Below are 27,856 nucleotides of genomic sequence, written 5' to 3' on the forward strand. Positions count from 1 at the left end.
GTGGAAAAGCTCTTTAGCATAATAATTGTAAATTAAATGCATAATACGCATAATACGTAATAAATTAAAAAACCTCAACTATCAAACATAATAAGTAAAATCAAGTCAAGTCTTTTTGTTATGTAAATGTTATACCTTCATTGTATTAGTTTGTAAATGTTTTCCTGCTCTTTCTTTCATATATATATATATATATATATATATATTGTTTTTTTTTTTTTTATATATCATTCAGACATGCGTAGACCTACGGCATTGTTAGTTATCGACATTATCAATCGAATGATAATCGTTAATCAGTTATCTGTGGCATACGCAATCGCATTCGTGTTCATATTATCAGCATTATCATTGCAATAAAACCTATGTCAATTTTAAATTGTATATTTATTTGTTATATGTATATATTTACTATATATAATTAATGTCTGCATTTTCATATTTTGTTTTGAATTTTTTTTGTTTTTCGTTTTTTATCATTTCATTTGTATATGTATATATAACCCTTTTGCTCTTCCCCTACTGTCAGCACTTCAGCTCGCTCATGTACGCATTTTTTGATTTATTTTCAATATTTTCATCTCTTTCGCTTTTATTGATTTACTTTTGTTTTTGTTGCATGAACATTTAAACTTTAATACACGTATGTTTAAATAATGTACACGAACATATATATATTTATATATATATATATATATATATATATATATATGTATATATATATATATATTTAAATACAAACTGTATTGTATGTATTCACATACGTATATGTATATATATATATATATATATATATATATATATATTTATTTTTTTAATATATTTTGAATACTTTTTAATATATATACTAAAAATAGCTTAGGCCCGATTTGATGCGCAAAACAATAAAAGAAAACCATCTGGGGCAAGTTTTTTGCGACAAAATTTTCCACTTGTGTTTTTTTTTTACTTTTCGAAAATTTAACGCCATTTTAGAAATCTTTTGTTTATCTTTTGAATAGTTCTTGATTGGTAGTTTTTTTGTTTGTTTTATTTTCTGTTTTAATTCATAATAGTGTAATAATAGATCAAATCATATGTTTTTTTTTTAAATATTTGTTGCCATTATTAGTACTTGTTTTACTTGGATTTTTACATACCACAACTTTGCAATTTGTTCAATACTTTTTTTACTTTTGAGGGTGTGGGCAGGCGGAGTGGTTAGTATGTGTGTGAGTATGTGTGTGTGTGTGTGTGTGTGTGTGTGTGTGAGTTTTGTGCCTGTCCATGTTTAAACTTAATAGGTTTGCACGATTAATGTTAAATATTTAGCATAAAACTAATTGTAATTTATTTTTAATGTGGGTTCTCTAGGTGTGTTTGTTTTTTTAATCAAGTGTGTGTGTGTGTGTATGTGTGTTTATCAAGGTGTCTTCGTGTGCGGGTTTTGTGTGGACTTAACGCCCCCGCGCCCAGCGTAGTAACGCATCTGCTAACACATCCAAATGAGCTTTCGTCTGGAATTGAGAAAAAAGAGTCCAAGCAGAAAGAGCATTATTTGAGAACATTTTTGGAGATAGACAGGGTTTGGGATCTGTTGTGCTTACCGTCTTGTAGAACATGCAGGATCTTCGGTCCTCATCCTCGCCCTCCGGGCAATCGATGAAGCCATCGCAAAGCACATGATCATCTATGCAACGATAGCGTCCCTGCAGATCCGGTGTGGGGCATGCGAAGCGTTCCATGCCATCCATTGCGGTGGGGCACTCTGCAAAGGCACAACAAACATATAAACACGAAATGAAACAGGTTGCACAGTTAGTCAAAATAGTTATATTCATAATGTTGCGGCAGCTATCCCGACAACAAACATATAAACACAAAATGAAACAGTTTGCACAGTTAGTCAAAATAGTTTTATTCATAATGTTGCGGCAGCTATCCCGAGCCCACCCTCCTACACGCTGCTCAGGTAACAACTTTCCACATAAATCGTTCAACTTGCGAGGCAAAACTTTGCGCACGCTAATGTCCGCCATGATTTGCGTCTAAATGTTGCAAGTTGCAACGACACCCGCATAAAAGTATGCTCTCTCTGTCTCTCGTTCTCCGGCGCTCTCTTTCTGTTTTTGACATTTTGTTTGTGTATCCTCCTCATATACCCCCTGTCGATGTTACCGCTTAGCGGCTCACGCTGTTATAAATAGTTGCACGCTTGCTACTTTACTACTTTCTGTGCTCGCAGGATACCCATTGCCGTTTACAGGATAGGCGAGCCGGTCTAAGCTTGCATCGACGCAGCAGCAATAACAGCAACAACAAGAAAACTTTATTTTTTGTGGCATTTTCTCGACGGTGTTTTTTTTTTTTTTTTTCTCTCTACAAACAAATACATAAAAATAAATCACTTGTAGGACATGTTGGCGCCTCCGGTTTAGTTTCAGCCATTCTGCCACACACATACGCACGCACGCACACATACATGTGCATGTTGTTTTTGTTGCCACTCTTGCCATTGTTGCTCCTGGCTACATGTTTGCGTATTGAGATTTGTTGAAGTTGCCCATATAGGTTTACCTCTGCCTCCTTATACCCCAGCTCTGCCCCCTCCCCTCCCTTCCAACGTCCCCTCTAGTTTTTTTCCACGCTAGTTTTTGCAATTTAGCTGCGCTATTTTTGTAGCAGCAATTGGAAAAAATTTTACTGCACTTTTTGCCCAAAGTGTGCAGACACATGGATTGTTGGCACATTGTTGTGTTTCGCATTTACAATTTTACCAAATGAAATTCATTCATAGCCGCTCAGTAATATTTTTTGTGTGCTGTTTCTGATGATGTTAACAGCATATTCATTTGATAAGCATTTAGCAGACTTTTTGTTTTATGTTCAGTTGAACAAACGTTAAATGGAGCCTGGCAATCATTCGCATTTAATATTATTGCTGCTTTTTCAGGTTTACTTCTTTATCAGATTATTTAAAAAGCGTATTTAATTGTTTTATTTGTAATCTATTTGTAATCAGATTAACTTAAATGTTGTTAATTTATCGAGTAATTGGTGTTACAGAAGTTTTCTTGAAATTAATATAAATCGCACAGATCTGATTAACTTGTGCAAATTTGATATGTATTAATTTAATTTCTACCTATTTAAGCCTTTTATAGTTACAGGCGGGCTTGTAAACTCTCAGTCTCTGCTGCATTGATCTATAAGTTCGTTCTTGAGCGTCATTTCATAAGGACTTGCACGAAATACAATACGCAAGCTGGCAGTTGAAATATTTGCTGCGTTTGCATATTTCATTCACACGCCCGGAAAAGTAGGCAACACTTTTACACACCAGTCATGACAGCTGTAGTTTACAACACGCCCATTCATTAATGTGGCTCTGCACAAGTACCTGGTACACACAGACATATACAGCCATAAGCACAACAATGCAAACTAAGTGCCTGCCCTTCAACACTTGTCAGCCGCAAGTCCCGAGTTGTACTCAAGTTGTCGGCAAGATATTGCGACTCCCCATTAGCAGTTGCATATTTGCTGAATCACCTTGCAGCACATTAATGCGCATTACAAAAACAGCAACAACAACAGCAGCAGCAGCAGCAGCAGCAGCAGCGGCGACAACGACAGCAGCTGCAAAAAAGTGCATAAGCAATGCGCGCAACTTGACACTCAATTGTTAAGCAGACGGTCCCTCTCCCCTAAGCGCACGCCCGCCAAGATGATGGCGCAACCCGCTGCCAGTTGCCCAGCTGTCTTGTTGTTATTTTGTATGTCTACCAAATGAAGTCGGCATCATGTTCTCAGTTGTCTGCTGTCAGCATGAAATCAATTGATGAGAGGCAGGTGCAAAAAGTTGAGACGCCCAACGCCTCGTTAGGCACATTGTGCCGGGTGCAGATAGGCGGGAGTGGGAGGGCGCGTTTCGTTCGCTATGAGCCGAAAGCCCCTGGCGTGCCAAAGAGCCATTTGCATTTTGAAAAGCCCCAAACGATGAGAATAATAATGATGATGATGATGAACACGATGACGATGACGATGACAATGTTGCCGCCAACGGCGTCGCCGATTGCCATTTATCAATGCGCTTCGCGGTCGACGCCAGCGCATTTAATTGCGTCAATGGATACTTGGGCACGTTTGGCTGCATCAAATGCCACGCCCACGTAACCCGCGCGTGGCGAAGAGCTCCCATTTATGCTGATTTCGCATGTCTCGATTGCAATTGCCGCACAGCATTTGCATATGCAAGAATTAAGGCGCATTGCGTATACGCAACGTTGACCCAAAACAATTTTTGTGTGCTTCGCCCATTAGTTTTATGGGCATTATTTTTTGTGGTTAGTATAATGCTGACTGCATTGCTGTTGTGCCATTTACATTGCAGTTCAGTGAAAACGTAAAGAGGCGAGGCAAGGCAGAGCGAGCTATTCGAGCCATTGCAGTTGTCGACAACCCACATTTTGTACTTTGAACTTAATTTTACACACAAGTAACTGTGCAGCGCACAACACACACACAACAATGGAGCATAGCAGAGAGAGAGAGAGAGAGAGAAAGAGCCAGGAAGGGACTGCGGTTGCGAGAGGGAGAGAGACAGAGAGGGTGGCAAGAGCTTGAGTGGGTGCACAACTTGCAACTTGTAACATGGCTAAAATTTTGGACGCGCTCTTTCCCATTCTATTTGCCTTGTTTTTCTATTTCTTTTTTTTTCAGTTCTCTTCTTATGGGCCAAGCGAGGCTATTGAACTTTAAATTGATTTTTGCGCTTGTTTGCCTCTGCCCCCTCCTCCATCTCTTCCCCCACCTCCTCCTCATCGTACACCTCTGGCGCCCATGGCATGTGCGATAAATCGAAATAAGCGCGCACAAGTTTCCTCGTATTTTTATTTGTGCTGCAATTGCAGTTCAGCTGGCTTGCAGCAATCGTTCAGGTATACGAAGAAAACTGCAAGCACTGGGTCTACAGGTAGGCAATAAAATGTTGTCAAAACTGGCTTTGTTAACAATTTGTGCACACATAACAATGTTTGTTACAGTTGCTAATAAATAATTATTAAAAAACAGAGTATTTCAAATTTATATAAATAAATATTTAAGGCAGGTGATAAATAAATAACAAAATATTTATTTGTATTTGCTACAAAGATTCATTGTTGCCCCATTAAATAATTGTCAAAATCCATTAGTTTATAGGTAGGTTATATAAACAATAATTAACCATTATATATGATAGAAATAAACAAAATAGAGCCTTATAGTTATCTTGAAATAAATAAGAAAAGCTAACAACAAAATGAGGGGCAATAAATTAAATGCAGAACTTTAAGTTAATAACCAAAATTCCATTTGAAATTATAATTATTATACTTATTTTGAAACTTTTGCGAGAAACCATAACAGGAAATTAATTTGAGAAGTTGAATTTACATTTATCATTTAACAAAAAAATAATGTGTGTGCGTGTGTGAATCTCATTTTTAATTTACCAAAAAACAAAGTTGTAAAACACATTTTGACTGCAAGGAGGTAACAAATAAAAGATAAAACTTTTTGACGAGCTACGTGAGATTAAACAAGGTAAAGGTTAATGAATAACGAAACTTTGGTCTAACATGTATATGATTGCATTTCATAGCCATAGTCTAGAAAGTTCAATCCAGTTGCATTTTAAGTTGAAGCCTTCAAGCTATCCCCAGTTCCTTATAGATTATTTTAATAATACTCCTAATTTCTTCACTTTAGACATTTAGGTGCAGCTGACACTTTAATGGCAGTTACTGAACTTTTTTGCCAGCTCAGACCCTGCTGCAAGGGAATGCAGCACTTAAGGTATTTCGTATTTATTACATCATATTTCGCAACTTTGGCAAGTTGAGAGGCAATACAAACTCTATCGTTAAGTATGGCTGCAGTTTATGCAAATTGGGAAAAGAAGTTTGACAGAATTCCATATGCGAGGCAAGTTCAATAAATCTTTAGCTAGATGCTTGCATGCAAATCACGTTCAGATCGTGGAGAGCAACTTACACGCATAAGACACAACTGTACCAAGTTGCTACATCCTGTTACTAACTGGCACATAAGCCAGGACATAAGCTTGAAACAGTCAACGCATGTTGACACTAAGACACTCAACAACAACAACAAAAACAACAGCAGCAGCAGCAACAACGGCAACAACAACTATGACAAACAAACAACAAGCGCCAGAACAACAACACGTCGAGTGTCAAAAAATCAAAAGCATAAAAAGGATTTGGCTGTTGCCAAGTCGCAGCTGAGCAGCGCATCCTACTGAGGGGGTGAGGTGTTAAGTGCGGGGTGAAATGGTGTAGGTTAGGTTAGGTTCCAGTATAGCTGTGTGTGTGTGTGTAGCAGCAAAAAAGCAAATGCTATTTGCTATTTTTGTCGACTGTACGAGAAAAGAGCAAGAAAATCAGAGACAGGCAGAGAGATAGAGAGAGGGAGAGCGAGTGCGCCATGACGTATACGTAATGCAAGTGGAAAGCGCAGCTGCCTGTGAATGAGCGGAGTTCGCCGCTAAAATAAGTCGAAAAATGTTGTAACAAAGTTCGAGCGAGAAAACCTTTTTCGCCCACTCCCCAATGGCCAGAGCCAAAAGAGCCAAAGAAGCCAAAGAGCCAAAGCCAAAGCCAAAGCTGAAACGCCTGTTGTCTCGTCGACATGGCGCCTAAAATGCTGCCAACAATAATAACAAAACCCACGAAACGAGAGCGCGCAATGCACTATGCGCGCGTGTATCTGTCTGTGTGATAGTGTGTGTGTGTGTGTGTATGTGTGTGAGGGCGTCGTCTGCAGGAAGCTAAAGGAAGCGCCAGCAAAAGGAAACAGCGCGCAACGGTTTTGCAGCTATAAATTGATAGTTTTATGTGGCGCACATAAACAGACAAGGCAAGAAAAAACTAGATGCTGGCTAGCTGCTTGGGACATTAAACTCGCATCCTAACGCACCCACCCACACACACTCATACACACACATACTCTCGCACACAGTGGCGGCTTATATATGTTTCAGCCATAAATAGAACAAATGCATAAAACAAAAGCCTTCTGCTATCTGCAAATTTATAAATGGCAAAACTGTAAAATTGATGGGCATTCATTTACGTATAGCCCAAACATCACACCCCCCCCCCCCCCCCCCCCCCCAACACTCTATACCCCTTTCACTTTTGTGTGGCCCAAACAAAGGCCATTTACAGTGACACATTCCATGTGCTGGCTGTCCTATTCCTGTGTCAAAAATTGAATTGAATTTATTTTCCTTTCTTGACTTGTTTTTTTTTTCGTTTGTGTTGTCGACAAATTGAGGATTCGGGTGTGTTTTGTCAGCGCGTCCTTTCCGTTTATATAGGCCCTCAGCTTTGCTTGGCTGTCATAATTTTGCCAGGTGTTGCCATCGAGCAGGCTCTAGCTCAGGCGCGTGGGGTGCCGTCTAATGAGGTTTTGATTAAATTTTCCGCTCGAATATATTCTATGATAATTTGTCTGCATTCTTATTGAAAGACTTCTGGCTGGCATTTTAGCATTTTTATCGCACGGCCTTTGTGTTCTCAGCTGGTCGCCCGAATTTTGCTTCAATTATGTTAACATATTTCCAATTTTTACAGCTACACCCACACACATGAGCTAAAAGCTACATTTGCTGTGTTATTTAATGGAAAATTCCAGTTTCTTGTTTTTTATTATGCGTTTGTTTATCTATTTTATTTTTTCTTGACGGAATAAGACGTAAAATACTCGGAATTGGGAAACGGATACGAAATAGCCGCTACGTGCGTTTGTGAGTGTGTGTGCTCGTGGGTGTGTGGGTGTGTTTGTGTGTGTTTGTGTATGTGTATGTGTGTATGTGTAGCACCCACCTCGCATTTATTGTAATTTAATAAGTTCTTTTATGCTCTTCATTCAGCTACACTGCCTGCAAGCTAATTGCAGATAGACTCACAACTCACATCTTCCGCCCTGTGGGTGTGGGTGTGCGTGTGTGTGAGCCACCATTTGAAATTACATATGTGCATATTTCCCTATAGCTAAGGAAACAAAAACAGACCCATAACACACGCTGACAGCGATTGGCCCTGCAGCAGTCAATTGCTTGTATTGAGGAGCCTGCGTTCTACATGGAAAACCGTTTAGTTTGTGTTTCTGAAGCTCAAACAAAGAACATCAACAACAACGACAACAACAAAGATGCCGCAAATTTGCATTGCTTGTGCTTGTCAACAACTAACATTGGAGTAGCAGAACCAAAGATACCCTGAGAAAACAAAAGACAGCCTAGCTTGATGGAAAAGGGAAAGTCAAATGTAATGCGTTTCATTTAGATTATTTTAAGAACAAGATAAAACCTATTAGCATTAATAAACAAATATTTACTGGCTAATTCTGAAACACATTAAATCGCAAATAAAGTTATGATAAAAAAGGCTAATAACAATCCGTCTTATCGCGGTGCCAACTACTTAAAGTATGTGAATATGTCAATGGAAATTCTCAAATTGTAAAACTATTTGAATATAAAATTATTGTTAACAGCCACATAAAAAAAGACATCAGCTATTTATATAGCTTAAGCAGGATCCCTGTGAGAAAAGTGAAACATTTTCAGTCCCTTCTAACAAGATACAGAAATATTTCTTCTTGCTGAGTAACTTTTTCTCTTTATGGGTTAAATTTATATACCCGACATTAATAGAGCATTTCATCGACCAATTTCAAGGCACACACACACACACACACACAGTCACTCACACAACATATGAGCACATACTTAGTGTAGCAGCAGCTCGTCCCTTGTTTATGAGCAGTTGCCGGACCGGAGGGTTTAATGCTTGTGCTGATGTGCTCTACCCGCAGCACTTAATATGCAAATTGGGTCTGTCCACTTGCTGCACACTCGCTAAGTATGCACCACACGCACGCAAAATTTTCTATTTTGTAATATATACTTCAAAAAAAAAAAAAAAAATAAGGCCAAGATATTAGTTAACTTGGCTGGCAAATTATGCAGCAGCAGCAACCGTTAGCAAGGCTTAGTCATTCATAGTTTTACAGCCAACTCGTTTGAGACATATTTTTTTATGTGCCGACAAGCAAGTATTTTATGTGTGTGTCGAAAAGGTTTTATGCTGATGGCCGCATATTAAAATTTGTATTTGCAATTTGCAATTCTATAAATGTTGGCGCTTGCCGCCAATTACTGTGGCAGCTTGTCACAAGGCTGTTTATTTGAAATTTAACAAGTATACGACACGTGGACAGCCCACGGCCGCCGACTTGCTTTCAGCACAAATTAATTTGTGCATATTATTAATTCTGTTTCAACCAATTTGTGCTTTATTAATAGAAGTTAATGAAAATGCCGCGATTGACCTTGACATTTGAAGCTGGTCTAAAAAAAAACAAAGAGCGAAAATCAAAAATAACAACTGACAGATAAAATTAAGATTGGCCACAAACACTCAACACATATGCATACACACACGCACACACACACACAAACACACGCGGAAAAAAACTCAAAGGACCAATTTGCGACCCACTTTGGCTAATCTGGCCAAAAGCGTACCAATGCCTTTCAACAGTTCACAATTTAGTCAAGGAAATGCCAATGCTTATATATTTTAATTAACTCGGGTCCCTAACAACATTGCGAACACACACACAACGCACAACAGACACGCACTCACACACACACACACACAATCAATGTGCAACTTTTTAGGCGCGGCCAGGGCTCGACATGGCGTACACACACATGTACACACTCTCCGTCTGTTTGTATATATATATATTTATATATGTATTTGCAGCGCGTCTGACAGCCATAAGACAAAGCATAACAATGGCAACGGCTGTGGCTGTGGCAGTGGCAGTGGCAAGGACAAAACGGCCAAATATAGCAACAAACAAAACGAGGCAAATAAAGAAGCAACAAACCATCAACAGTTTGATATGCCTCGTCTGTGCTGAGACACACACACATTCACGCACACAAGCGGGCGCTGAGAGTCTGAGTGAAACTTTTGGGAATTGCTGCTTACACATTTGTAATCTTGTCTTGTCTTGTCTTGAGCCACAGCTCTCTCCCTCTCTCTCTCACACCGCTTCACTATTCCCCCCTTCCCTACTCTCTCTCCACGCAACGACCACTCTACCCAATTGCCAGCTCCCGAGCTGCTCAGCTACTTCAGCTGCTTTTTGGGTGTGCCCCTTGGCAGGCATATTCTATTTTTAGCACGCATATAAAGCATGCGAAAATGTGCCTTACGTTTTCGCTGTTTGTCTTCCCTCTGCTGCCTCAGCTGCTGCTGCTGCTCCTTCTTGCGCTTCGAGTGTAATAAAAACTCATATTTTTGTTTCGTTGCGTTTTTCTCTCATTTTTTTTTTCGTTGTGCCAAATTAAATGATTTTGTTAACGCGTGCTGGTTTCTGGCTTTAGCTTTTGCTTTTGCTGAACAAAATGGCCGCGTTACGCTGCGTCCTTGTCATCCTGTTGGATCCCATTTTGGCCGCCAACAATCAATCGATGCGACAGCAAAGCATTTCGCATGCATAAATCTTAAAAGCGTGTGGAAACTTCTTAATTGGCAATTAAAAAGCGTTAAAAGCGCGTGCGAGTCAAAAAGTAAAAGCCATTAAAAACTTTGCTTACACATGAAAATGACGCCGAATTCTCTGACCAGCCAAATAAGTAAAAAAAAAAAAACAGCTCACACTTTTGAATGAGTAAAAGAAATGTAAAGGAATTTGTATGAGAAAGCAGCAGAAAGTTTTCTTTTTATTCTTAATTGAAGCTAAGTAAAAAGTAGGAGCTCTAGAGATGAATTAAATGACAGATAAAAGTGTAGTGCTCTTTATACCCTGTCTTTGGTTCAGGCTATGCCCTAGTCGCATCCCGACTTGGACACAAAATGAACTGCATATGCTAACAAGCTTGTAATCCTTGCGAGTTTATTATTTTGTTTTTATAATTTTGTCAAAACTTTAAAGCTCTGCTCGTTCTATTGTAATTAATTTAAAATGCTGCCACATTCTAGATACATTTATAATGAACTTGGCAACACAACCCTGGGGGCACTGAGTTTCAGACAGACAGGAGCGTCAAACAAGCTTCAGTTTTTTTTTTTTGTTCTTCATATTTTGTCTATATAAATTAATGATGTGCTGAGGGAAAACGTTTATAATCTAGCTAAAAGAATTTCTATCTTTCCCATCCGCTTTTTGTTCTTTTTGTGTTGTCTGTTGAATGTTTTTGTGTCAATTGCGAATTGTTGTTCTAATTAGTTTAATTGCTCGCTTAAAGGTCAAAGGAAGCAGAGGGGACGTGTGTTAAGCTGTTAGTACACATTCTCGTATGCTTAGTTCTCTGACATACATCTGCATGTATTGGTAAACAAGACAATAAGAAAAAATAAGTAAGACGCAGAACAAAAGAGGATAGAGGGGTGAGGCTGTATGGCAAACAAAAGTGCGAACGATTATTATTTGGGTTTGACGTCAAAGCCTTAAACGCCAATTACAAGGCACACATACATACATACATACAGAACAGACACACGCATACTTATTTAGAACGCCATTTTTACCTGGTACGTGACTGCCACACACACACATGCGCACGAAAGCACACACAATTGACACAGTAAAATTTTAATGTAGCATACTTTCAGGCCGCATACTGCAAATGACAACAAAACGTTAGAAACGAGGGAAAGGGAGGGGGAAATATAGAGAGCGAGAGAGAGCGCATTGCTTTTACTCGTCTCTATTTAACACTCTGCCCGCGCACGCCATCTCGCTCCATCTTTCTTGCCGACTCTTTCATTTGTATTTGTTGGGACTTTTAGTGTCTGTTTGTTGTGACCTCGTCCACCTGACCCCTTGAGCCGCTTGGGCACAGTGGCCTAAAGTTGCTTAGCCAACTTAGAAGAATATTATGTGTACAATAAAAACCGATTTTAATGTGAAAACTGTTTTTATACGACTCCAGCTGGAAATAAGTTTTGTTGCATTAACTATGCGAGCTTATAAAAAACTTGATGACAATAGAAGCCACAGTGGGTTTGTTTTTTAATAAGTAATTTACAAATATTCTTTTCTCACCATAATTGTAATAATAAATGAGAAAAATTATTTTCGATATCGGTTTTAAATAAAATCTTTAAAATTTTCCACATTGAATATTGAATAAGATTTATCATTGACATCTAAAAAATGTCAAAATTTTTAGAAATGCAATCATAATTTAACTGTATTTAAGTTTCTAGCAGAGCTGACCACTGTGCCTGCGCCTCTACCACATCTTTGCGATTGTGTGAGGTCGCAGCAACAAATTTTTATGTGTTTACCTTTTTGCGCAGGCAGCGCACGCAGCAACAGCGGCTGCGGCGGGGAAGGGGCAGCGACGAGCTGCGCTCATTTGCGACCTGCTCTGAAACACGTCTCACGTACAACTGCGAAAGAAGAGAGCGGGCGAAGCAGGTGAAGTGAGGAGACAACTGGGTAAATATTTTTATCAGCCGCTTGAGCCAAACACAAGCAACAACTATAAAGGGCCAGCAGGAGGTTAGCTTCATTCTCGCTTGATTCGAACATTGTGGAGCTGTCTCAAGGCATTTGCTTGACCTGAACCCGAGCCCCGACCCCAGCTCGAACATGCGCAAAGTGCTTTACAAACAGGCCACGCTAAAACTGATATCTAACAGCCATTGTCTAGAGCTGAGCGCTGTTCCAACTGTTTCGAATGCATAGATTCTGCTCGTGTTGCTGGAATTGCAGACAGAAATCTTTATTAGTATGCGGTTCGCCATGGCCACAAATGTCACGCTCTTTTGCCCAGCTGCCCCGGCTTGGCTCCTTGGCCTTTGCTGGTAATTTTCATTTTCATTTTTATCGTCTGAAATTCGAACCGCAATAAAACTTGCGCTACATTTTATGCGCTTAATTATTATTTTTCTTTGTTTACTGTTTTTGTATTTTCCTCATCTTTTGTTCTCTAGTTATTCGCCCGGTTGCCATAATTGAAATCTGAGCCTTATGCTGCCCCATCGGGTGGGCGTCCACTTAACTTGTCAGACTGGAACTCAACTAATGCGGTCCTTGGTATTCAATTTGAACGCTGCTGAGTGCTTCCATTAAAGTTTCTAAGCGGGTGCTTGGGCTCAAATATGATAGTCGTAAATTGCTTTGACGAGAGCACTTCAGTCAAGTTTGGGATTCCCCACTCTTGAATTAATACCTTGAAGGATCGTGTGAATTATTTTAAATTGCTCAGAAGTGGCTTCATAAAGTTGAGAGCTAGTTATGCTTTTAATTTTTGCCTTTTAGTATTACAAATTTTCAAAGTTTTCAACCAATCATCAATAGCAAAAACTTTTGAATAGTATTTTCTAACTAATTTTAACTAATCAGTCCTCGTATTTATTAAATTTATTATTAAATTCAAGATAGCATTGCTTTAATTTGTGCGATGCTGCGTTATTGCACGCCCACTTTATTTATCTCAGTTAACATTCAAATATTGCATTGCGGCCCGCGTTTTATGCAACCAATTTCTTTGCATACATTAAACGCACATTAACTAAAAATACAATGAAGTAGCAAAAAAATCTACAAAAAAACGTGTCAAAGTCTAGTTTGCATTTAAATTGCATTTTATACAACGACAAAAAATGAAAAGAGAAAAAATGGCAGGCGACAACGACAAAAGTTCCATTAAAAATGGTTAGCAAAAAAATATATATACATTTATTTATATGTACACATATATGGAATGTCGGCCAACGTCGCACAATCAAATTAACTTGCCATTGTTGCATTTATTTTAATTTGAACAACAGCTAAAAATAGTGCCAAACAAACATGCACACAATACACACACGCCACACACACCACACACACACAACAACACACGCACATTGTTTATAATTGGCGGGGTGTAAAAATAAAGCAGAGAAACTTATTTTTGTGTGCGACAAAAACCGAAAAAAGGCAGCAAAAGGCGGCGTCGCATTTGCATGTAAATCGCGTTTAAGCAGCGACAATGCAAACACACACACACACTTTCAGAGAACACACGCTCACACACACACATGTGTTCATTTAGGAAAGGCTGTTGCTTGACTGTTGCCGGAATTCTTACGTACTTTAGCGCTACCGGCGGATTGTGTTGTGGCAGCGCGGAGTCGTCGAGGGGGTGCGGCGGTAATCGCGTGCTATGCGCAGATTAAAATGCGACAAAGCAACACGACAATTTAAAAATAAAAAAGAGCCACAGCAATAATTAATCAAAAATGTGAACAACTTTTAGACATCCTACAAAAATAGTTGCAATAAAATTAAATACCATTATACGAAAATTAATCGATTAAATTATCAACAAGAAAGCGAATTATTTCGAATTTGAGTTAAAAACAGTTAATCATTTATAAGACTATTAGAAATGTATAAAGTTAACAGTTTAAGTGATTTATAAAGCAAAACTTAAAAAATGCAATAACTGAACATCAACAAAGCGTAAATCAATATCGATTAATTTAATTAGCAATCGATTTTTATACTTGCAACAAACATTGTAAGGCTTTGTATAAATAATGCATAGCTAGAAGGTTTTATTAATATGGCAAGACTTCGAAATATATTTTTGTAGTAGTCTGCAAGATGTGGCTGCCACGCCCATTTGTGCCTGCCGCACTCATGTGGGCATTATTAGCATACCCCGTTTTTTAGCACATTTGTCTGCTGGGTGCTTAAAAGGCCCAGCACACAAAAGTCGAAAAGCGTCTAAAGCGCGGATTTGTATAGCAGAGCAGCGAACATACACAAACACACATGAACACACATAGGCACACACACACACACACACATCTGGCGATGGGAGCAGGGCAGCAGCAATTAAGTCACGGCAAAATGAGCGACGGAAATGTGTAAAAAACAAAGCGCAGGCACATTTTTTGGTATGCGACATTTTCGCTTTTATTTTTTGCTGATTTTTTTAATGTTTTTTCAAGCTTAGCCAGGCTCAAATTTTTCTGTCTGCGTCATGTGGCATTCATTTGTGTTTCGCTTTGCCTAACAACAACAGCAGCAACAACAAAGTCTGCGGTTGCTGGCAGCAAGCTTTAACCTCCGTTAAACAATGAAAATGAAGGCAACGTCGTCGTCATTTCCGCTTCTCGTGTGTGTGTATGCGTGGTGTATGGTGTATGCTATATGGTGTATGGTGTGTGCTTAGCAGCGGGTCGATGCTTTGCCCCTACGGAGGTATGTTACGGCAGGTATGGTGTGTGGGTGTGTGACTGTGTGGGTGTGTGTACGCTACTGGTGGCAACACTTGCCACGCGCTGAATTTTTTTCTTTCCTGTGCTAAGCGGGGGCGTTTTTCAATTTCAGCCTGGCAGCACCTGTTGAGCCCCACCAGCCGCCAAAACCACGAACAACTGACATTGAGTCCGGCGGCCCCAAATGACAGCGTGTTGAGCTTTCTTTTTTTCAATTATATTCAGCTTGTTTCTAATTAAACTGAACTCTGCTAATTGATGTTTAATGCGTTGCCAACGTAGCAAAAACAACAACAAAAGACGAGGCATTATGAGGTCTGACAATGAGCTGCCGAAAAATATTGCCTACTTTTTGGGGCATGCTGAATGGGCCTAGCTGATTCTGATAAATTGGATCTGCAACAGAAAATGCCGCCTATCTTTCAGAGACCAAAACATTTTTAATATTGTCATTGACTATTTAGAAAAAAAAACTGTCTCATTAATTAAATGACAAGCTATCTTTCAACTTATACACATTTTTATTTCCATGGAATTAGGTATCATGACTGCGAGTTCTAAGCTGCAGCCATTTTCTGCACGAATCAGAGTTCTGCTACCATTGTTAATCGATCTAGGTTTTGATAAACTCTTCATAGCTTTATCTGCAAGCTTGCGATTCTTCTATAATACCATTCCTAAACACGTAGGAATATATCGAATTATTCCTAAAATCAAAAAACCAAATGCAAAATGAAGTGTTTTTATCTATTAAAGACGAACAGAAAGACAGAGAAACAAATCTAATGATGATACTAAAACATAAGTTTATATAGATACATACATAGTTTTTATGTATCTGCCTATCTACATAAACAGATTAAAAAGCACATTCCAGACACAATGCTTTTGAATCGCTTACACAAATCAATGCAATCCGCTTAGTGTTGATTTGTAATTCCCTCACTATGTGCCTCGCTTTCTATCTCTCTCTTTCTCTATATCTCGCTCTCTCTCTCTGTTGCTCTGTATACATAAGTATAAACCTCATGTTACTCAGCAATCACGCAAACAGAGCATCTAATCACTGCTGATAAGATAAGCTTACAGGCTGTAGAAGCACAACAAAGGACAACGGCTGCAAGCAGGCAGCCATGCAAATAAGTCCAGTTGCCGGGCACAGCGAGCACGTTGATGACATAATTGCAACTCTGTCGGCGATAAATTAACTACTTTATAAAGAACACGATGATAGCAATGGCCAAGTTGCATTTTACCGACTGGCAAATAGCATGTAACCAGCTCTAAAATATTGGTAACAAGTATTTATCTTAGATAATTATTTGTCTATTATTTTTGTTGTAGCTATAAATAATAGTATGTAGCTATATAGAGCAAGTATTTAACAATATATAGCAGCCATAAAGTAATTAGTTATGGCGGATTTAAAAAATCTAGGTTTGCAAGTATCTTGCTTAGCCTTTCAGCGCTTTAAGCCTTTGAGAATTATAAGCTTCAGAAAACGAAAAATATGATAGCAAATCAGAAACTATTTAGTTTCTCCATAAGTTATATTCAAACAATTTGATTATCAAATCTCAGATCATATCAAAAATTATATATATGGCGTCTACAAGCCTTAAATGTAATTATTCCAAAAATAGAAACTTTAAACTGTAGCTGCTGTTAATAGGCGAAAACGATCGATGTTGAGCGCATGTAAGTATTTTCACCATAGCAGCGACCACAATTAGTTTAATACACTTTCAAATTGTATGAATCTTGGATGGCTCTGGCAATTTACTAATTGCTTAGCTGCTCGTTTGTCGAGTGCAGCCGCGTGTTAAAATGACGCTGCTGCCACTGCTGCTGCTGCTGCTGGTGCTCTTGAGTGTTGCCCACAAATTGTTATTAATTTCACAGTCAAGCGATTGCTAATTGCCTACCCTATACGAATTGGTATTCCAATTTCGATTCGTATGTCTAAAACCGTTTTGAACCGCTGGCCGGCTCAAGGCCTTTCTCAAAGTCGTTGCTGCCGTGCCCGCTCTGACGTCAGCAAACCCTATGGGCACAGACTGTTGGCCAGCGCGGGCGGCTGAGTGTTACGAGGGGTGGTATGCGCTCCATCAAGCGCAAAAAAAAATGTAATCAAGCGCAAAACTACGCGACGCCTAGGCAAATATTGGCCAATGGCCACTGCGTCACAGTCTCATGAAAATTAACAAAATTAACAATTGTTTACAGAAAGAGAGAGAAGCCAAGAGAGATGCATTTAATAGATCTAAAAGCAAGACCCTAGACATAATCAGCTTAATCGCATAAAAGCTTGGGCGACAAAAAAAACATTACAACAATAATATCGGCTTACCATAATAAATACCACAGGGCGTTAAATTGAACGATTGTGAATATTGTTCAAACTTTTAAATTCAAAATAATAATGTCGTAGTAATGCGATTAAAATAAAGAAAGGAAACACAGTTGGCAATTGATAATAGTATTGACCACTGGCTAATAAAATGTAATACATAAACATTAAACAATAAATAATTTTAATAATAGTTTCTGAGACTTATTGTGAATACAAAACTTCGCTATTTATTTAACAAAAATAAAAGATATATTGCTAAGAAAAGTGAACACCAAAAAAAAAAGCGAAATAAATCGACCTATAATCAATATGATTGCTTCTTTATAGAGAATTATACCCTGGTAAGTTATTAATAATAAAGACTTTAAAAAAAACCTAAAAAGAATTGTTAAGTGAAATATTGAAGCACATGCTCAAAGGTAATTTCAATATACTGTACTCTAATAGCTCGATACTTGTGCTACTTTTTTACTGTTTTTTTTTTTTTTTTTTTTTGTTTTACAGAGTACAGGGTATACCCAAAGCAAACACTCTCCAGCAATGCAATTGGATATTTTTTCTAGTATTCCAAACGATATGATTTTAAGTTGGAAGCAGCTGCTAATCCAATTTGCGCATGCGATTTTTCAGAGCACTTGCCATGTTCTATTTTCAAAATCAAAATAATTACAGAAGGCAAACAGAGAGAGAGAGAGAGAGAGAGAGAGAGAGAGAGAGAGAGAACGACGACAAGCTTAGCCACGCCCACAAAAATGGAGGCCCGACCAGCGGCTTGTGCGTTTTATTTATAACTTTAATGGCTATAATTTTAGGTCCTGTCGTTGATTTAATGATGATTATCGTGGGGCGCCATCGTTGCCAACGTCTTGAGCCGCCGCCGACGCCGCTTTGTGGTCATTTGCGTCAGCTGCGGTCGGGCTATGTGAGCCACCAATCAATGAAAACAAGCACCACCCAAACCAGCCGACTGCAATCAATGCCGCTCAATAATTTAAATTAGTTGGGTTGGCAGCGGGGAGTCGAGCGCTGGCCATTTCTATGAAATGGGATGCGTTTTGAATTTATTTTCGGCCATTGGCTTTTGCATTTTTAATGCACCACTAAGTCGAATGTCAGTGTATGCGTGTGTGTTAAGCGCACATTAGTTGAATTTCCCGTGGTAAACATTCGCCCAGCTACGTGTCGGAGCAGCACTTGGAAAACTACTTTTCGCAATTGTTTTCCTGGCAACGTTGCCATACAAATTTCATACAAAATGCTTTTCTTTTTCACTTCGTTTTTTTTCTGTGTTTTCCCTGCGCTTTGTGCTTGGCTTGCCAAAAACATACAGCAAAACAAGCAACGACCCCTCGCCTGTGACCTCTGCCCTCTACCCCCACGGTCCCTACAGGTGCCGCTAACTGGACATAAACATGTGCAAATCAACATAAATTTCGGTGCTCTCCTGTCCGGCAACGGGGCGTGGCAGTGGATGCGGATGCGGGTCCTGGTGATGTGTTTGTTTGTTTACTTTGAAGTTTTTGCGCATTACGAAAACTGGGACAGCAATGCGGCCGCAGGACTCGACTCGGACTGCGTTGCGCTGTCAACATGTTTTGAACATATCACTTTTACATATGAAAATTATTTATAACTTTTGACGTTTTGAGTTGTTTTTCAACGCGCACGCAGCGAGCAAGGGGCACAAAAAAAATTTATGGAAAAACAAAACAAAAATGGGGGCACCAATGTGAGTGTGGATAGAGACGGGAATTTTGAAAACAATTGGGATAATATGCTGCTGATAACGGAAAGCTAGATTAAGCTTATTTATATTAAAATTACTTTAAAAATAAAAAAAAAAAAAAAACTTTATAAATATATACATATATATAAAAAATTTTAACTAATGGAAAGTTAATATATAACGAAAATAAACGTATTCCCTAAAGTGTCTCTGGTCAAGTCTATTTGTACAATAGCCTGTAACCAAAAGAAAACTAGACCTAAGGTCATTATCAGAAATATCTGCATATATCAGATAGACAGACAGTTAGTGGATAATAAACATATATATACAACTAAGAATTCAAGGTATCTCCTTGCTTTTGATACTAATATTTTCCTTATTTAATTACAGCCTCGATGAGACATTTACATTGCGAGCGCAGGATGCAAACAAATTGAAAAACGGTCCTTTAATTTCGCACTTGCAATAAGTCAGGCAAGTGGTAAAACAAAGTGTAAGAAGCTAAACAAGCAGAATAGATGAGTTTGTTTTTGTTTTAAAAGAAAGAAGGGCACAAGCGCGAAGAAATTCTGGGGAAATGGGACCGGAAATAAGCACAAAAGCAGCGACTAACCCACAAGCAAAATAAAAAAGGAGCAGCGCTTAAGATAAAAGTGAGAATTGCGAGAGCTCAAAAAGAAAGTAACAATCGTCCACTTTGGGCTTTTGGATGACAGCTCAGCTTCAGGCACATTGAGACAGCAAATTCTTGGCCAGCACGTAGCAGGCTTTAGACCCTAACGCCTGGCCCCTCTTCCCGTGCAACGCCTGCGCCTGCTGCTGCCGCTTGGCACATTATTAATATTATTTTTGGCTGGTCGCCTGGCAGGCACGTAGCGCTTCGTGGCGCTGACTTTTCATTAAGACTGCGCGCAACGCCTTCTGCTCTTATACATACAAATATTACATATTTAGACGCTCGACGTCTGAAAGCAGAAAAGTTTCATTAAAAATGTTGCACTGTAATTTTGTCGAGAAAAACTTTTGCCCCAGCTCAGGCACGAGCACGGCAGGTTGGCGTCTAAAAATAGCCTCTGCAGGAATTTGCAGGACGAACCGTTTCTTGGCTTCAACTTTTAAGGCAACTTTATGCGTTTGCTTTGACAATAAAACTTTTCCTTTTTTTATACCTCGACTATCGCCAATACCTGGCCAGCCAGAGTTCTCTCTCTCTTTCTTTCTCTCCGTCTCTCTCTCTCTCTCTCACTCTTATTATATGATATTTATGTTATGGCGCGTTTTTATTGTGAAATATGCCTTGGCTTTTCTGCTGTGCATAATATAAACTTTTGATTAGACTACGGCATTTGCATTTGGCTACTTAGTTACTTAATTTCCGCGTGATATTCAAAGCCAAGTGGCTCCCCTCCCCCAAAGATGTTACAGCACACACAAGAGCCTTCGTCGGGTCGGGGATGCGAGGCAGACAAAGCCCAAGCAGGAAGCGGTTAAGCGGGGGCGATACTGCAACTGCAACTGAGTCTAGGGGCTGAGACCGAGACTGTCAAATGACACAATGCAGTCGGCTTAGGTTGGGTCTGAGGTTTAGCTGCCTGGCTGTCAGGCAGCCAGTCTCTGGCAGGAGCAGGCGACCCCCGTTGACAGTTCGCAGACGGCAGCCACTTAAGTACCGGAGAGTGCGCACCTTTGGCAATATTAATAGCAAAGCAAAACAAGCAGCAACGCAGGCAAAATATGCAGCTGGCTCCACCTCCCCCCCTTCCCACACCCACAAACAGTCACTTTCCCCCTTTCAAGAAATGCAGACAGCAGCGAGTGCATTCACGGCAAACAGTCGCAGCTGGCAAAGGCAAAGGTAAAGGGTCGCTGCTTGCAGTCTGCCCTAAACGTTTGGTTGCCCGGCTCGGTTGGGGGCCACACTCAATCCCCGTTTGTGTGGGAGCAAGCGTTAAACGCTCTCAAAGTCAAAGGCAAGGCCCAATGACAAAATGGCGACGCAAAATTAAGCAACATTTTTTTGCTAAACTTTTCATTAGGTTTTTCTGTCGCTGGGTCCATTTAATTTGCAGCAAAACTCAATTTCAACTCTGACCTTAGCAGTCAGACCGTAACGTAAGGCTGCCCCGAACACATTCTGCGCAAAAAAAAAAAGAAGCTGCCAGATGACCACATAACATAAACCAGCGCTGGACTAGAAGAATTTAAATTACTTTACGAAATCATAATATAAATAATTAACATGAATATATAAATTCATGTATTATGTAAAAAATAGGTTTGCAAAACTTAACAAATTATACTTAACAAATCATATAACAAAATGAATGAAATATTCACGAGAATCTAAATATATATTGATTGAAATCAGTGAAGCAATCGCTCGGCTTATAGTTAAGATACTGTATGGAAAATCACAGTGACTAGAACAGTGACTCGTGACTGAGTGCGCAACGCTGGATGCCCTGGTCGGCGATTTACGACCACGCTTTGTTTCATTCAAAGAGCGTATGGATTGAGGGGTGTGACTGGGGCCTGTGTCAGGGCTGTGTGGCTGCCTGGGCAGCGAGCCATTCATTCATGGATGGGAATATGCGTTGGGCCTTTTGTTATGCTAAAACTGGCGGTAAGTTTGCATTGTTGTCATTTCCACAGCCATTTCCCCTGTCCATTTCTAGTTTCGTGCATTTTGCTGTAGCTGTTTGTTTATGGCTTATGCAGTGGCTCAAGTGTTTGGCACTTCTGTTTGCTTTGTTTAGTTTTTTGATTAGAAAACAATACCAACCAGCCGAATGAGAGAAGCAGTGTAATCCCAATTGTTATGCAATGCAGCTACCAATTGATAATACCAAAAACCCAACATGCCGTAGTCCAATCAAAACAGATAACGTGTGCGGCCCATTGACAGCCCTTGGGCCAGCCCATCGAAAAATTATTCGACAGAATGTCGCGAAAATTGAATTATGTGAGAAACGACGCAGCACAAAACGCGCGGAAAGGGACGACCACAACAAAATTAACCGCACACCCATTTCAGTGACCTCATTACGTGCCGGACAGGTGCTCAATGTGGGCGTGCGTGTGGGCGTGCGTGTGTGTGGGTATGAGTGCGGTTGGGCAACCGTGTGTACGCATAATTCTATGCCAGCCGCGTTAGTGGATACTTTCACTTGACCAGCAGCAGCAACAGCTCCAGGTTAAAGACCGAACCAGTCAGGTCTAACGCTTGTCGCGTATTCATTTCGCCCGTTTCTCATTTCTCTCGTTTCTCTCTCAATGACCGCCCAGACTGACTGACATACCCGCGCCCATCCCCTCTCTGTTTGCGTAAGTCGTATAGATAATGGTGTATAGCTTTAGGCGTTCTGGCGTTAAATATACACACAGCAAGAGGCAGCGATAAGTTGCTATGTACCCAGCGCTCCGGAGCTATCTACGACTTTTCCTATCATGCATATCACCTGGCAACCCATGTGCCTAGCAGGTGCCTGAGCCTGCAAACTACAGACGCTGCGCAGGATGGTCACACACACATACACAGAAAGCCACCGGGCGAACTGTGTGTCTGACCAGCCGCCTCCTCCCAGACGAGCTGTTGCAGCTTTTAGACGTGCCCATTAGCTGAGGCATAACTGTAATGGATGGCTTCAAAACCTTTTTAAAAGGTGGCTAAATGTAATGTGAATTTAAGGCTAAAACTAATTTAAATTTAGTTAGGAAACATGCCAAATTGCTGCACTGGACTGCTCCTGCCTGTCTGTCTTATTGGTAATGGTACGTTAGCTGAGCATAACAAAAATTCATTTAGATCAAATTTTGTAACTTTGGCTTACAAGTTGTGAAAAATCAACAAATGGCGCTTTTATGGAAGATGACTTGCAAATTTTTAGTGTGACTTTCTCGATAGGTCTTCAGGAGTCTAATGACTTTTAAGATATATATGGGATATAATGACAAGTCAGTAATTTTCTCTTTTAAAAATAAATATCGACCTTGGCTAGGAAACCATTCTGGATTTGGTACAACTTAATTTTATTTAAAAACAGCTGAGCAACTTAAGAAAATTGTTGTCTTACCATACCAGAAAATCTTTTTTGGTGTAGTATAGTATAAACAAATTCGGCCTGGAGCAGGCATGCACAAACTTGTCTAAATTACATTGGATAATATGCTTAAAGAGTTTTATAAATATGTGCAAAAAAAGTTCCTTTGGAACCACAAATCAAGTATAGCCTCTTCGCTAACAAAATAAAAAAAAAAATTAAAGTTTAATGTAAATTACGCACCTGAGCAAGCCCAAATACTTAGCCATAAATAAGCGAAACACATGTTTCTAACACACGTCAAGAGAACTTACCTGTAAAGAGAGAGGAAATGGCATTAGAAATGTTATTGATGAATGGCTGGGTATATTATGGTTTGTATTGCATAATAGCAAATTTGGCGTTCACAAAAAAAAAAAAGAAATAAAAGAAAAAGAGAAACAGTCAGACATTACGCATACGCACAATTGACAGCTGAGGTCATTTGCAGGCAGCTTCTGGCATATTAATGCAAAAACGAAAGGCAGCCAAGGTAAATACTATATGTTGTATATATATATAAATACAAACATGTACAGGGGCATTAAGCCGTTTCGGGATCGGCTCGGCAGCTGCAGCGACATAAATCTTATTTAATTGCAAAACCAGCTGTCAATTTCAACTAAAGCACAACGCACGACGAACGACGAGCGACAAGGATAAGTATAAGAAGGACAACGCGAGCGACAACAAAATCAACGGCTGACAGACTCGTACCTTGACATTTATTTGCCAGCATTGAGCCAAACCGCCGTGGAGACGCAGACAATGTGGTTTCGCCTGTGGTTTTCGGTATTTGGAATTGGTTCGGGCTCGGGTTTCGCTTTGAATTGGATTTAAGTTGAAACATTTCTCGGGCACGGGCAGAACATGTTGTCATACATTCGGCTCGTTAGGAAGTCCAAGAGCAACAGGACAGGAAGAAATCAACTATTGAAAAGTATACGACAATAGGATACTCTGTGACGTATTGTTTAACGAAAGAACTTTTATCGTATTTAAGTAATTGTATATAATTAAAATGATAAAAGATGTTCAAAATAATTTATAATTTTAATTTTCTATTTATAAGAACACAATTTTAATATACCCGGCTTTAGACTAGTTTGGGCACAGGATATTATCAAAAAAATCCACCTTACAATTTCTTGTTGTTACACGGCTCGATTTCGATTGCAGGAGCTAGAGCGCCAATTGCGCAAAAGGTCAATTTAATTTGTGCGCTTCGCTGGCGGTTCGGCCTGATTGGAACCACTGTGGCGTATGCGTAATTTTGTCCTTTTCTTTTTCTGGCTTTGTTACTGCATTAGCCAGATAGATGCGCCGAAGCGGCTGACACAACCTACGCTCCCCAAGTCTCAATACTGTTATGTGGTTATGTGTCGTGGCGTATATGCGTGTGTGTATGCGTGTGTGTGTATGGGTTTCTTCAGCTGTGTTCGTGTAGTGTTTGTTTAGGCACCTCGACGCTTGGCTCGTTGGTTTGCTTGACTGGTTAGGTGTGGCTGTCTGTTTGCTCAAGGCTTGCGGCTTCTTCAGCCTGCTTCAGGCAACAAGTGTTGGCAATGCGACTGACAAAGAAGGCATCGTTTCTAGTAGTTTCACTCGGTATTTTCGTATTTTGTGGTGTCCCAATCCATCGAGTCTAGTGCTTAGCCGCAACAATTGCCGAGTCTTACTTGTTTACAAGCAGTTACAGTCGTATGTCTAATTAGGTTTAACAAATCTCAACGTGCCACATATGCTTAAGATAAAAGTTAACGTTCTTATATTAAAACTCAATCGAATTTTGGCGTATTTTCAATTTTCAATTTTACAGTCTCTGCATCGAGTTCGCTTTTTTTGGAATTTTTATATGTGTCAAGCAAAGACGAGTTATATTTTTTCTTACATATGCTAAATATTTCAATATTTGAATTCGGGCTCATCCAATTAAATAGATCAAAAAATGTATATTTTATTTCTATTTTGTATAATACTCCAGCAATGATTTTGAGTTTATATAACTGACCACATGCTAAAACCAACGCCCACGACTTAACATGATAGCTGAGAAAAAGAAAAAGGATGATTGATTGAAGCCTGCCCAACAGAAGCTAGAGAGCCTGTTGTAAAACGTTGCAAATAATTTTGCAGCTGCTTGATAAATGGGTCGAGCGGTTGAGAAAGTTTTTTGAGCATATAATTCAAGTATGTAAATTGCTTTTGAATTAAAATATAAGTGGGTGTGTATAAATATTGTACACTTTTGTGCCCTGTCCCAAACCATTTGCTTATTACCAAAAGCGACTGTAGCATGATGCTACAGAAAAGACCAAAAGCCAGGCAAATTTCGGCCGCAAGAGGTCGGCCGAGCGTGTGGGCGTAAGAAAAGCACAACCGCCGTGCACTATGTGCTACAGTAATTTTACTCGGTTTTTCTTTGTTTTTTTTTATTTTTTTTTTGTTTGTGTTTTTTGTCTGTTTCTGCTAAATTATGCATGCAGCTTGGCGCGTGTTAGCCTCATTATGCACGGGTGCTGCAAAAGCGAGTGCAAGTTTCAGGCGGAAGCCTTTAAGTAGCCAGCTACAGGGATCCACTCCCCTCCCACTCACACACACACGCACATATATATACATACACAGAGATACACACAGAGGCCAGCCGTCCACTTGTGCAACTCTGTGAGATGGGCACTTCAATGCACTTTGCATTTTAGTTTCTGTGTGCGACAAGCTCAAGTGTGCGAGTCTTAAAGTAGGCTTTAGTTTCACTCCCATCCCGTTCCCGGCTTATGTGCTGTCAGCTTAAATAGGCTATAATTTGCATTAGCATGGCTCTGCACTCAACCACAGTGGCAGCTAAAAATATACACACCAACAAGCCGGGCTTGCCTGCTCCAGTTTTTACTTCCGCTCATCGCATCCGTTGGCATTGAGCCGCTACAGCAAATACATATAAGTACCCAGAGGTACATATATATTATACATATGTTCTAATATACTATATAACTATGTCTATGATTTTTATTGCGTTTGATTTTCATAGCACATGACGCACAACGCCTTTTCCCCAAATCTACTGCAAAGGCACCAAAAAGAAAAAAAAAAAAAAAATAGAAGAAAAAACTCATATGCCATTTGTGTGTGCGCACTTGAGCGCTGTCAGCGCCTAGATTTTTATCCACGAAACAGTTTTTGGGGCCAACCAATAAATATTTGTTGTAGATACTCATACTTTCCTTTCGCATTTTTTTTTTTTGTAATTTATTTTATATGGCTAGCAGGCAGGTTCAAGGACAAGCGCCATTGCGCTGTGGATTTTACATATGCTATGGGGCTTGCTTAATGCACGGATCAAAAGCTATACATGGAATGCTACTTCTAATCAGGCCATGCTGAAAACTACAACATTTCTATGCCTTTTTGGTTTGTGTTTGCCATTTAAATAATTTTCATTTAATTTGTGAGGATGTTTTAGGTTGTGAATATTAAAAAGTTGCATTAATCATTTGCTCGCAAAATCAGGGCTGTATGCAAGCAATTTATCGATTGTTCTATAATTTTATAATAATTTATGATCGATCTAATATACATTTATATTTTTATATACTATGAATTTCGGTCAGGAAAATCTAGCTTTTTGTCATTTAACTATAAATTATGATTAAACTAATTTAAGAAACGAAAGTATTTTAGTAATTCTTTAAATTTATATTGCATGTGTGCATTTCAAACAGTGTTTCGATTATCAAATATATAAAAATATTATATAGAGGTATGATATAATATTTATTATATTATGTATAATCAAAGCACAAATATATTTTTTTATATTTAACACTTATATTGACCAAAAGCACTCGTTTGGGCCTGCCTTCAATTTGTATTTGGCGCATGGGCGCCTACGCAAAGTTTTTCTATATGTTGTTTATTTATTTGTTGTTTGCTTCTGTTGTTGTCATTTGTTTTTATTTGTGTTTGTGTTTGCGCCTGTGTGTTTGTGGCATGGCACGTGTCGCCAATAGACGTGATAAAAAGTAGCATATTAAATACGTGCATTGTGCGGCTCAATTAAATCACAGAAACAAATATGCAAATAATAAATGCATTTAATTAAATTGAATTGTAAGCCCCAGGTCCCGCCATGACCCAATTATAATTAATGGCCGCCAAAGATCGTGAAACTAATTTCGAAATTGCTTTCATTTGTAAAAAAAAGACACCAGAAACAACAAATCCTAATTGTGATTAACTGCTGAACGCGTGTGATTTATTAAAGCGCGAGCTTACGTTATGCACGAACTTTTGGCAATAGGTGCCTGCTGGGGCGAGAATATTTTTATTGATAAAAAGATATTGAACTTAACAAATAATTTATACAAAATCAACTATTTTCAAGACGCATTTTCCATATATTTTACAC

The 27,856-nt window shown here is 39.2% G+C and overlaps 1 protein-coding gene and 1 long non-coding RNA gene across 2 annotated transcripts in view; one reads left to right on the forward strand and one right to left on the reverse strand.

Annotated features, from left to right (window-relative positions):
• Positions 1-864: 864 nt before the first annotated feature.
• Positions 865-27,856, reverse strand: part of jeb (jelly belly) — a 38,904-nt gene continuing 11,912 nt past the window's right edge. The window contains exons 2-3 of the mRNA XM_032436990.2: positions 1,587-1,747; positions 865-1,496 (exon numbers count right to left, since the gene is read on the reverse strand). Of these exons, the coding sequence (XP_032292881.1) occupies positions 1,437-1,496; positions 1,587-1,747 (221 nt within the window). The 3' untranslated portion in view covers positions 865-1,436. The remainder of the gene's footprint in view (positions 1,497-1,586; positions 1,748-27,856) is intronic.
• Positions 25,377-27,060, forward strand: LOC138911418 (uncharacterized). Its single transcript, XR_011417030.1, has 3 exons — positions 25,377-25,641; positions 26,718-26,859; positions 26,912-27,060. It is a non-coding gene; the product is annotated as an uncharacterized lncRNA (long non-coding RNA).

This window comes from Drosophila virilis, chromosome 5 (assembly GCF_030788295.1).
Source record: "Drosophila virilis strain 15010-1051.87 chromosome 5, Dvir_AGI_RSII-ME, whole genome shotgun sequence".
NCBI lineage: Eukaryota > Metazoa > Arthropoda > Insecta > Diptera > Drosophilidae > Drosophila > Drosophila virilis.